General features: G+C 43.0%; 1 protein-coding gene across 5 annotated transcripts in view; it reads right to left on the bottom strand.

The window, feature by feature from the left end:
- Nucleotides 1-98: 98 nt before the first annotated feature.
- ERC2 (ELKS/RAB6-interacting/CAST family member 2) overlaps nt 99-12514 on the bottom strand; it is a 993433-nt gene continuing 981017 nt past the window's right edge. For 4 of the 5 annotated variants that reach the window (XM_086367446.1, XM_086367443.1, XM_086367447.1 and 1 more), the window contains one exon: nt 99-3107. In XM_086367446.1, coding sequence (XP_086223572.1) covers nt 2967-3107 — 141 coding nt within the window. In that variant the 3' untranslated portion in view covers nt 99-2966. The remainder of the gene's footprint in view (nt 3108-12514) is intronic. The other variant, XM_086367449.1, reaches the window with a different exon arrangement.

The following is a 12514-nucleotide window of genomic DNA, read 5'->3' as shown; positions in this document are numbered from 1 at the left end:
GGTAAAGTGAGTCCATAGCCTTCCTTTTTCTTTCTCTTGTCTTCGCAGCCATAGATTCTTCAGGTGGGGATCCATGACCCAAACAAGACTAGAAACCATCACAGTTGGAGCATTTATTCGAGATGGAATGAACCCGCTTCAGAAAGAAACAAAGTTTATTTGATGAATATAAATAAGGTGATCAGCACAAAGTACTTCTCATACACATGATAACAAATTTATGAACTGTACATACCTTGTACGTTGTACTTCTACTAGACACGAGGTTACAATGACTGGCTACTACATGCCCACTGGTAGTTTCTGAGGGTTCCTTAGTTTTATTTATTTATTTTTTCATATCGAAGTCCATAATCACATGGTCAATATCACAACCCACATGCCACTCACTTGGAGAAATATTACAAGAAGCACTATCAAACGAGGGTCTCTGGGAATTAAATACACTGACCCCTGGCAGCATTCAAACGCCACTCAACACAAAAACATCTCAGATAGAGCTTATGTCAACACATTTGAGGTCTCGTCATGAACACTGTTTAAAAAGTAAATGGAAACCCACTTTTAAATGAAAGTTGACACGCTGTTAACGTGCATACTGGATACACCAAAATCATTAAGTACAAAATCGAGACTGTACATTGAAATCAAAAGGGGTATAAAGTATAAGCTTGCTTTTGCACAAAGCAAGAAGACCAACTTTTCCTAAATGTCAGCCTCAACTTTTTCAACTTGATTATGATCAAGGGGGAAACCTGCTAAAGTCTGTGCAAAGGAAGTGTCTTCCCAACAGCACAGTTGTTTGCTGTAAACACAAACGATTTTTAATATGTGAAAAGGGAATTTTTTGGTAGCCCCTCAACATCAGAGAATATTACATGATACATAATGGAAAGATGCTATATTAGACATAATTTAATTTTTAAGGGACTAAATGATAATTGTCCCATAAAAGGAACATCAGTAATACTTTAGGCAAACAAAAGTGGGGCAAAAATGAGCCCTCAAAACAACAGCTGGGACAGAATTGGTACACACTGGGAAATTGCTAACTATTCACGGTCGGCTGCTTTCTCTGCTTCTAGGACACTCACTGCCTAGTGGCTTTCCTACTTCAAGTATTCAGTGGCAGAGTTCAGATCAGGATCTGGCTGTAGGAGGCAGTGAGGCCGCCTGTTTAAGGATGCTCAAACTGTTCACAGCCACGAGTTGGAGGAGCCCTGGGTTTTCAGGGAGACATTTTGTCAAAATGTGCAAAATAACTCTTGCAAAGAACTCTGCTCGTTTCTCCAGTCAAGACCTAGATTGCCTTGATAGTTAAAGGACAAACTTATTAAACATGAATGTATTTGGATTGCTTGTGCAACATGAAAGCTTTACACAATTTGCAATACTTAGGACAAGAACAAAGCCAGAAGCGAGAAACCTGCTTGAATATACTACTCTTAATGCGCCAAAGATGAACAGCGCAACCCAGACACAGTTTTGTCTTCTCAGATAGATAAATAAGGTGTCTGACTTCTAAATATCTCTATGACTCACAAGAGAGGTCCAGAGTTAATTGCACCAACATTCTAAGAAGTAATAATAACAACTAAATTCAATGCAAGACTTCAGGAACATCTGCTTAGAATCCTTTCCACAGCAGCAAAGAAAGACGACTATATTTATTAAGGCCACTCATGCTTAAATTCACTGTTTGTCCTTTAGAAATGTAGATTTTCATCCCCCACTTGCATACACGTGGAAGGGTTTCTTTCATTGACAAGGAAATGGATCAATACAAGAGTTGCACATGTTTTCCAGACTTGGTCACAAGTTTTATGAAGTTACAACAACTTTATTTCTTTTTTTTTTTAATCTCAGAGGAAGCAGGAGGAGTTTAATTATCCTCAGGACCATGTCACTGTATGTAAAAGACCTGAAAATGTGGTCTCTCTCCCTGGCATGTGCTTTAAATAATTACTCTGTACCACAAACATGTTGTGTAAAGCTATATACAGATACACAGCTTTTGTGATTATTCCTCATTCATCAATGTTTTCATGTTTGATGCTGAAAATGTTTTGGAATCCATGTTGGAAACTTTTTTTCAAAAAGAAAAATGAGAAATGACCTTTCATTTACAGAAGATCTAAGTGTATACTCGCTGTTTGGACAGCGTTTGGATTTTGAGCATGAATGAGTCCCAGCTTCTTCGTGGAGACCCGCATGTACGGGAATGGCAAGAGTCTGAGGCTCGGCTGTGGCCCCACTGTGGGGAACGTGTGCCACACGTGGGATAGAAATATGCAGGTGCCTCAGGCTCCAGCCACTCCCTAGCACAAACACAGGGTCAAGAGAACTATGAATGATCGATTCAGATGTGCCATGCATTGTCAGAGACACACACCATGTTCTCATAAGGCGATTTCTTGGCAAGTATTAGTGGTTTAAAGAATCGATTTCATTTCCAACCTGGCCCAGAGGTAACGACTGGTTCCACCATCGAAATGTGGTTCTTCAAACCGCAGATTAAAGAAATAGAGGAGGGTAAAGGCTCACCAGTTTTGGTGCTTTGGTTTCTCTGTCAAACACTCCATGCATCTCGGTATACAAACACTACCAGCACCACTCACTCACTCACAGAATTCACACTTTTTGATAATCTAATGCATTAGAGATGACCACTTAGACTGAACCAGCAGAGAGACGGGAGATGAAGCTAGTTGTCCAACAGAAGCTGAATCCACAGTTACGATCCCATGGAGTTCAGATTCATCCAGTGAAGTTTAAGTAACAGAAGTAAAATGCTATCAAATAATGACATTCAGAAGAGATGAACACATTTTAAATGCCCGAATCCCGACCGAAAAATGGAGGACCTGCCATTGTCTCCTCCTCCACGTTCTCCTCTCCAGCATGTCTGAATCCATGGGAAAGGACATGAGATGATGAAGGAAACACTGAGTCGAACAGAACCGTGCTCAGTAATGAAAGTGAAAGCTCCTCTTCAGTCTCCGTGCGCGTTCCCGGTGGTGGTGAACAGTGATGTGAGCTGCACTGCAATAGATTATCAGAATATTGCTGCAGAGCTGCGCTTGCCCTTTAGTCAGCCCTTCTGATAGCTGCAACAAGAAAGCACAGAGGTTAGCAGGGAGAGGAACTGGCAGGAGACTGGAGGTACCACGGGGGAACACTCCCGACCCTGTGCCCACCCGCCACCCCTCTCTTTGACCAGGGCTAATGGGGATCAGGGAGGGTGCTGATGCAGAGGAAGAACAGAGTGAGGAGGTGAATAGGAAGTTAAAGTATGTCCTGCAAACACATCTGAAGAAGATGCCTTTTTAAAAATAGTTCACCTAGAGATAGAGATGTCTCTTGATAAGCAAGAAGAAAGGGAACAGAAATAAGCCCAAATGTTACAGAGATTATTTCTATGTGACCAGCTCGTGTGTCAACATTTTTTCCTCTCCATGGTTTTCTACCATGAATATGGTTTTTAAATTATTTTTAAACTTGACTTTTTAGATGTTAGAGAATTAAAGATGGCCGAGACACCAGAAAACTCAGCATTCACTTACAGACCTTCTAAGAGAAACAATTTAAAAGAACAAAGAAAATTTCATTCCAAGGTATATACCTGGAAGAATGAAAAACAGGGACTTACATAGACTGCTTGCACACAAATGCTCACAGATGCCTTACTGACAACCCCACTCCAGTACTCTTGCCTGGAAACTCCCATGGACGGAGGAGCCTGGTGGGCTACAGTCCATGGGGTCACGAAGAGTTGGACACGACCAAGCGACTTCACTTTCACTTTTCACTTTCATGCATTGGAGAAGGAAATGGCAACTCACTCCAGTGTTCTTGCCTGGAGAATCCCAGGGACGGCGGAGCCTGGTGGGCTGCCGTCTATGGGGTCGCACAGAGTCGGACACGACTGAAGCGACTTAGCAGCAGCAGCAGCAGTATATATGCACCACAGAATGTTACTCAGCCCTCAAAACACATGAAGTTCTGATTCATGCTACCACATGGGTGGGCCCTGAAGACATCATGATAAGTGAAATAAACCAGTCACTAAAGGACAAATACTGTACGATTCCACTCACATGGAACATCTAGAATAGACAAATGCAAAGATGCACAAAATAAATAAGAGATTACAGGGGCTGAGGGGAGAGGGGAGTGGAGAGTTATCTTTGAATGGGCACAGAACTTTGGTTTGTGGTAATAAATTCTGGAAATGGATAGTGAGTGGTGTTGGTTGAATTATGCCATGGATGTGTTAAATGCCACTGAACTGTACACTGAAACTGGTTACAGTGGTAATTTTTAGTATGTATCTTACCACAATAAAAGCATAACTTAAAAAAGAATATTGGTATCTCCTTAACCAGAGCAGAGTGAAATGAAGTTGGCTATCATCCCCACCATCCTGTGGCTTGTGTGTATATGTTTAGCCCTAAACATAAGTGCAACAGTCAGCCATGTGCATATTTCAGGCCCTGGGGAAGAGGTATCCGGAAGCACCTCCAATTTTCTCACAGTCCCCATTAAGGGGTGTGGCATACAACTGTTCCCTGTGAAGAAACAGTAGAACGGGTAAGAAGAGAGGACCATCCCACATCGAACCCTCGGATGATGACTCTCTTCCCTACTGATGCTGGATGTTGCACGCCTGCATGGTTATCATTCACATATTGCCTTGGAATACTCTGGGAGTTTCCGGGAACGTGGCAATAGTGCAGCTATCTGGGGAATAAGACGGGGAGGGGAAAGATCAAACACAGACACAGACACACACACCCGACTCGCACACGTGTGAGCCAGTTTGTATATACAGACTGAGCTGTCTGATTTGGTGGCTGATACACAGCATTTCTCAAGTCACACTGACTAATGAGCCAACCAAAGATCCCAGCGTCTGCACAGGTAGGCAGTTATTTTGAACCCTCGTTAAGCAGTGCAAATGAAATATGTGGCTTGGATGAACTCGGCTAATTCATACTCTGAGGAGTTTGGTGTAACCCTTCTGGTTAAGAAACTTGAATTGGGGCAAAAAATGACTTTTGCAGAGCCAGAGAGCTAGGGAGTTCCTAGAGCAGATCATATTACTCATTCTGGCACATAAAATCTCAGCGAACTTCGTATGAAAATTCTAAGTCAGAGCACGCTTTCTGCTTCATGAGCTGTGCATAGCTCTAATTCTTTTGTGCATTAAGCATTTCTTAATCGTCCTTTTAAGAGGCTGACCAATATATTAAAAGGCCACATGATTAAAAGGTAAAGAGAAACCCAAAGTAGTACTAAAATGCACCAGTCATATTTTACAGATCGGGGAAATGAGTGAAAAACAATTATGGCGAATGTCCCATGTCCTTGATGTTTTTCCAAGATAAAGTAGCAAAGAACAGTCATTTATTCAGTCGAGACAAAGATTTCCAGCTGGGTAACAGGTCACAAGGCACAATACAGTGCCTCGCGACTCCAACACACTGCTTCAGGGTAAGGTTTATGCTGCGGGAAAGGGAACTCTCAAAGTGTTGCCGCTCCTTCCATCAGACAATCCATTTGCCAGTAGGCCTAAATGGATTTGAGGGAAAAAAGAAATCTCAGATGGCACTGCCAGGAGTTGCAAAGGCAAATGAACCTTCACTGAGGAGCAAAGAAGCATATACTTTTTAAAATTTTTAAAAAAGGAATCCTGGCTTCTACCAAGGAGGCAATGTGGGCAGCCACCCACAGTGAGATCATCTCTGGCCTGACCTCCCTGCCTGGAGAGTCGCAGCGGCCCCAACCGCCACCCCCTCCCCTCCCGCACACACCCAGGGTCCTTCAGCACCCACTCTGCATTCTCACCAGCACAGGCAACAGTGCTATTTCAACAACATCTGCTCCATCTTGCACTCCCAGTTACAGCCTTCATTTACAACCCCATTGCTGTCAGGGTGGAGGATGGACTCCTGGCTTGCTGGCCTCTCTCTCCAGCTCCACACTTCAAGCTCCCCCTAAGCTGAACTGGCTTCTGCAGTCCTAAAGCTTTCTTTCCTCCTCATTGCACAGACTTGTCTTTCTGACATGCATTCACATGAACCCTTGACCTGACTGATTCCTACTTATTCTTCAGTCTCAGTTTAGATTTCACTTCTTCCCTGGAGATCTTCCCTGACCCTCCTGAGGGTGGGATGGTGCACAGTAAGCCTCACACACACCTCACTGCCCCTCTTCTGTGACGTCCCTAGACTTTCACTGTCCAATATGGCAGCCACTGAACACATGTGTCTACTCAGCACTTGAAGCGGGGCTAGGCCAACTTGAGATGTACCGTAAGTGTAAAGTGTGCTCCGGTGATACTTTGGATATATTGGATAAAATTAAATATATTTTTAGAGTTAATTTCATCTGTATCTTATTACTCTTTTCAATGTGGCTACTAGAAAACTCAAAACTACAGATGTGGCTTGCGATGTATTTCTACTGAACAACACTGGTCGAGGCTGCAAGCTCTATGAGAGCAGGGTCAGGCCAGTCTTGTTCACGTAGCATCCTCTGTGCCATGTGCATTCAATGAACAAGTTGATTCACTCACTCTTCCCATAGGCATTAGAGGGCACCTGGAACAGGTAGAATCCTAAAGTTCCCCCAAACCCCAAAGATTTCCTGCTGCAATCCCTGGCACTGGGACTATGAATATCTCACACCATGATTACAACTTTATAGATATAATTAAGGTTACTAATCACTTGACTTGAGAAAATGAGTGGGCCTAATTTAATTGTGGGAGCCCTTTAATAGCAGAGACTTTCCTCTTGCTGGTAGAAGACACTCAGGGAAATTTGGAACATAAAAGGGAACTGCTGTGCTGAGATGGAGGGGGCCACAGGGCCAGGACCTGGTAGTGTCCTGCTAGATCCAAGAGAAGCCAGCAGCTAACAGCAAACAAGGAAATAGGAACCTCAGTCCTACAACCACAAGGAACTAATTTCTGCCACAACCTAAATGAGCTCAGATGTGGGTACTTCCCCAAACCCTCCAGGTTAAATCTAGCCAAAGTCTTGACTTTGGCCTTATAAGTCTAAGAATAGAATTCAGTGGAGCATGAATGGCTGTCTGCCTTATAGAACTTTGAGATAATAAATGGGTATTGTTTTAAGCCACTAAGTTTGTGGTGATTTGTTACGCAGCATAGAAAACTAATATACCTCCTTTCTGTGCCAGACGGTGTGCTTGCTGCCAAGGATACAATAGTAAAAATAACAGACAACATCTGTGCCCTCACAGAGCCAGTATTTTCAAGAGTAAGAGAAAAAACAAATAGATATATAAATAAGAGAATGATCAAATAATAAAGTAGAAATTATCCATTTCTTATTTATTATAAATAAATAAGAAAATTTTGTGCTTGAAAGGAATTTAACAGGGAGCTGTGACAGTCATGCTTAAGATTTATTGACTACATGACAATTTTATTCTAATTTTTTTAATATGGAAGATGTCCATATTTTTTCAATGAAAAAAGCAGACTACAGAGAACATCCCTGGTGGCCCAGTGATTAAGAATCTGCCTTCCAGTGCAAGGGACAAGCATTCAATCCCTGTTGGGGGAACTAAGATCCCACATGCCACGAGGCAACCAAGTCCATGCACCCCAACTACTGAGCCCATGCGCCACAACTAGAGAAGTTCACGTGCTGTAACAAAGACCCAACGAACCCAAAATACATTTAAAAAGAAATTCCATACATATAGTTCAATCTCACTTTTGCATCACCATACCCATACTCACAAATGCATATGCCAGAATATTGTTAATAATTATCTTTTCTGGGTGGTGCTTTAAAATTTTCTCCTTTTGATTTTTTTTTTTTGGAGGGGTTACACTTTTTGGATTTTTTAAACCAGAGAATGTGTAATGAGTATCAGAGCAGAAAAGAAAGCTATTTCTGTTGTGAAAAAATCAGTACTGAATGGGATCAATGCTCTTGACTTGGTTTTTTCTGAGGGAATCCTGCAGTTGGTGTGCAGGGGTGGGGTGTCAGGGCGGGGGTTGTGGGGGAGGATGCCGGTGAGCGGAGTGCAGCAGTCGATTTCGCCCCAGGACAAGCGCCCCCAGGAGAGCAGGCTATAAACGTGTGGTGTCTCACAAATATTCCTTCAGACTGTTTTTCTTTGGAATAAAGACACCTGCCGGATTATGGCTTTCTTCTCCTGCCCTTTCAGCAGTGATTTGCAGAAACAGGCTGGGAGAAAAGGGGTCTTTGGTAAACACGGAGGGGTTAAAGGGGAAACTGTTTAATAACAGTAGTAAAACGCAGGCTATTTTTGACATCTGGGTTAATGTCCATTACGCTCCATGTGCTTTCCAAATGTGTGCAGAGTGCCCCCAGGTACAAAAACAGACACCCATTCACAGCGGCTTTCGATGCCCCCGACATTGCACAGGGTGCCCACATAAAAGCCAGTGCCTATCAGGCTAACGAACAACGGTCTGAAGAGAAGAACTGTTCATTCTTGGGGTAGTGGGCATCCCGAAGGACAACTCCACCCAGCAACTCTGTTCCCAGGAAAACCCAATAGAGTTGTTTCTGCTCAGAAAAAAAAAAGATAAAAATCTATAACTACATCTGTGTTATTACTTAACATCTTTTAAAACAGGAGTGGAATGGGTTTCTCCTTTTCCTCATGAAGATTTATTTATTATTGTTGTGATCAAAGTGGCAACAAATTATGTTAAATCATTTACTTTTCTTGATAGGAGCAACCACCTTGAAGCCATAATTCAAAAATATGAGTGGAGAGTAACATGTAACCTTGCCAGTGGCCTCCTAAGGCTCCACAGGGCAATAAAATGTAACACTTGAGAGCCCAAAGGGCTGGGGCTGGGGGTGGGCCCAGCAAGACCTTAGCTCAGAATTGATACCTGCTGTTGGGATGGTAGAGCCTGCTGGGTGGGATGCAGGCCCTGAAAGTCCCCAGATTTCATCTTTTCCTTCCCTTTCTGTGCAGTGGGGTGCAACTCATCCACAAGGCTTTACGTGAAGGGATTTGGATGAATTCAGATGTGTACGACAAAATGGCAGCGTAGACTGCTGTGCCTGAGATTTTATTTTTGCCATTATTATTGTGGTCAGAATTATTCATAGCTAACATTGTATGCACACTGTCTACCAGCAAGGGTGCTCTGTGCTTTTGAGAGCACTATCTCCAACAAACTGGACAGATCTATGACATTGACCTGGTTGACACTCCCTTAGCAGTGAGGAAACAGAAGCTTAAGGGAAATGAGTGTGTGTGTGTGTGTGTGTGTGTGTGTGTGTGTGTGTTAGTTGCTCAGTCATTTCAGACTCTTTGTGACCCCATGGATTGTAACCCACCAGGCTCCTCTGTCCAGGGAATTCTTCAGGCAAGAATACTAGAGTGGGTAGCCATTCCCCTCTCCAGGGGATATTCTTGACCCAGGGATCAAATCTGAATCTCCCACACTACAGACAGATTCTTTTACCATCTGAGCTACCAGAGAAGCAATACATGCTTTTGGTTAGATTCCCATCTTCCTGGGGCTTGATTTGAAATCACATCATCTTGACTCCAGAGCACAGTCTCTTCACCCTAAGGCCAGGACTTCCCCAAGCTCCGTCTTTTATGCTCTACTGTCCCGGTTTTTGTGACCTTTCTATAATGCCTGCCATTGTAAACTAATATTTTTCTTCAAAAGCCTTTTCTAAAAACAAATTTCCTTCTAAGGAAAGATTTGCTGTAATATCCCAGTGGAGTCACGATTTGTCTAATATATCTTATAATAATTTCATAGCTATGAAAATGAAACTGCTTGCCCATGAAACATCTAAAACTATCTTCTCGTGGGTACGGAACCCCCTGTCTGCCCCCAGGTGTGTCCTGGAGACCATTCCCACTGCCCTGGGTGGCTTCGGCACAGCAGCACCCAGCCTGCGTTGGCCAGCTTGAGCAGGTGCCGCATTCGGGCCACCAGCACCCCCAGCACTGACACTTTAGCCCAGCTACCATGGGCCTGCTTTGCTTCTCAATGGTCAGATGGCAACAGAAGCACAAGTCAGAAATCTGCCACATCAGTGTTAGTTACTCTACGTAATTAAAAAAAAAAATTGGTTGAGTTTGCTTTAATTGTAATTTTTTTTTTCTTAAAATAATACCTTCCTGAACTCGAGAGACTGCCTTCCAGCCAAATGCCTTTGTCATTCTACTCCACAACTTCTCAGTCTTGGCACTGTGGGCACTTACTAGAGGACATTTCCTGCGGGCTGGGTACTTGCTGTGACGACTGTCCGGTGCACTGTGGGGTGCTTATTAGCAGCATCCTGGGCCATTGCCCATTAGAAGCCAGTAGCATCACTCCTTCTCTCAACCTTGACAACAAAAAATGTCTCCAAATGTTGCCAAACTCCCCTGGGGTGGGGGTAGGCAAAATGACCCCACTTGAGAACCACAGGTATAATCAATTGCTTTTACATTTAATTGCTTGACAGTATAAGATAAACATTGTAAAATTTGTAAGATAATTGCACACTATAAGATATTTTGGTAAGACATGTATATAAAGACATGCATCCACCAACCCTTAAAAGATACAAATTTTGCAGAAGTAAAGATCTATTTCAAAGCTGCCATCGTATTAGTTCAGATACGGCTGCATAGATTTAAAAGTCCTGTGGAAATAGGTACAAGCTAAGTCGTAAAAGTAATGAAAATGTACTACTTATCTGACATAAAATAGAAATGCCACAATCCTGAGATAGCAAGACACCTAAGACACTTGCTGAGCTAAGTGAAAAGGTAAAATCTAGTTTAAATTTATAGCATTCCTTCAGTGTCCCTCTAGGAGTTTGGCATTTTGCCAGGGTTCCTTGTTAAAAATTTGTTAAACGTGTTTGGCATTAATGCAAACACAAAGCGGTCATTTGTTACAAATTCTATTGGAATGCATTCATTTAAGGCAATGAAGTAGTTACTAGAAAAGAAAAAAAGTTCATTAAGTACATTTTAAAAATACAATGATGTATGCAGTGTGTAGCTGTGGCGCCCTGGTGGCTGTATAAATCGCTGACAGAATAACCACACATTGTGTTTAGTTTGAAATTGGAATCTTTTAAACATTACTGATAGAACAAAAACTGGTTTTGTTTGTTGTCAAAACCCATGTTAGTCTTTCTTCTCTGAACTAGTTAAAATAACCAAAAGTTTGGCATACAATTTCTAACATTTCAAATCAGTGAAATGTATAGGTTCAATTCATGCTTTGGGAATCTTTTTGGAGATGATTTGACAAATACAATTCCCACCCTCCCCGGCCCTGGAGAGGGAGGAAAATGGCCCTGTCATCTTGGGAACCCCACATCTTGGGAACACAGCACCTCTGTGTCCTCACGGTTGTCTGAGGTTAGTGGGTTACCTGCAGAAGGAAAACCATCAGCTCCATCATGGAGACAATGGAATCCTATGAGCAAATATCCTAAGCCTTGTGTATAGAACTTGCACCTTCCTGTCACACCCTGCACTGTTCACACAAAGGAGATATTGCTGAGTAAGGGTGAGTCCTTACCTCTCTCATGAAACAGTTCTGAAGCTCAGCTTTTGAGGAAACAGGCTCTCTGACATTACATGACATTTGGTCCTGCCACATAGCTTGCTATGACCGTATGTGTGACACATGTCATCTCAGGGCCCCAAGACGCTTGATAAAAGCCAATCCTAAAGGTGAATAGAAAACTCACATACTGGGACGTCCCTGGTGGCCGAGTGGTTAAGACTCTGCTTTGCAACGCAGGAGATACAGGTGTGAACCTGGTTGGGAACTAAGATTCCCACGCCATGGAGAAACTAAGCTCGTATGCCACAACCACTGAGGCCCCAGGCCAGAACTAAGACCGGAGGTGGCCAAACAAACAAATAAATAAACTTTAAAACAGAAAACTCAAGTTTCACAAGGACATTCAGAAAGTATTCACTGCCATCCTCCTCCGTCTCTCTCTCTCTCTGACATATGGGAACCACAGCCCCAAATTCCTGTGGCCCCCAAACCTCTCTCTAGGTTGGCCTCTTTTACCCTCTGAGTTTGGTGTTAGCTGAGCTGCCCCTGAAGGGGATGGATCCAGGGTCTTGAAACAGTCCCCAAGTTCAAGAGTAAACTAAGACAAAACCTGGCATCCTGCATGGGGCCTGAAGAAGTCACCCTCACAGATGCCAAACAGGACCAAGAAGCAAAAAGTCTCAGAACAGAGAATACACACTTATGTCTCGGAGCAACCAGAGTGCATGAGATAAAAGACGCGCTGAGTATTGCAAAGCACACCTTGGTTTTAAACGTTTGGTGGGCTCTCTTTGAGAAAAAGATTGACTGATAGTTGACTGGTTCAAACTTCACAAAACGACGTGGTCACAAGAACACACTGTTAAGGCCTCTCCCAGGACCTGGGGAAAGATCTGCGTACTTGAGGGGCCAGAAGCTTATGCCCTGTTAGTTCATGATAAATCTCTTCGGCTTGCAATT

Source organism: Bos grunniens, chromosome 22 (genome assembly GCF_055505025.1).
Source record: "Bos grunniens cultivar Pamir isolate PY7600 chromosome 22, Bosgru_T2T1.0, whole genome shotgun sequence".
Classification (NCBI taxonomy): Eukaryota; Metazoa; Chordata; class Mammalia; order Artiodactyla; family Bovidae; genus Bos; species Bos grunniens.
The sequence above is the reverse complement of the archived record's forward strand: the minus strand, read 5'-3'. Positions and strand labels throughout refer to the sequence as shown.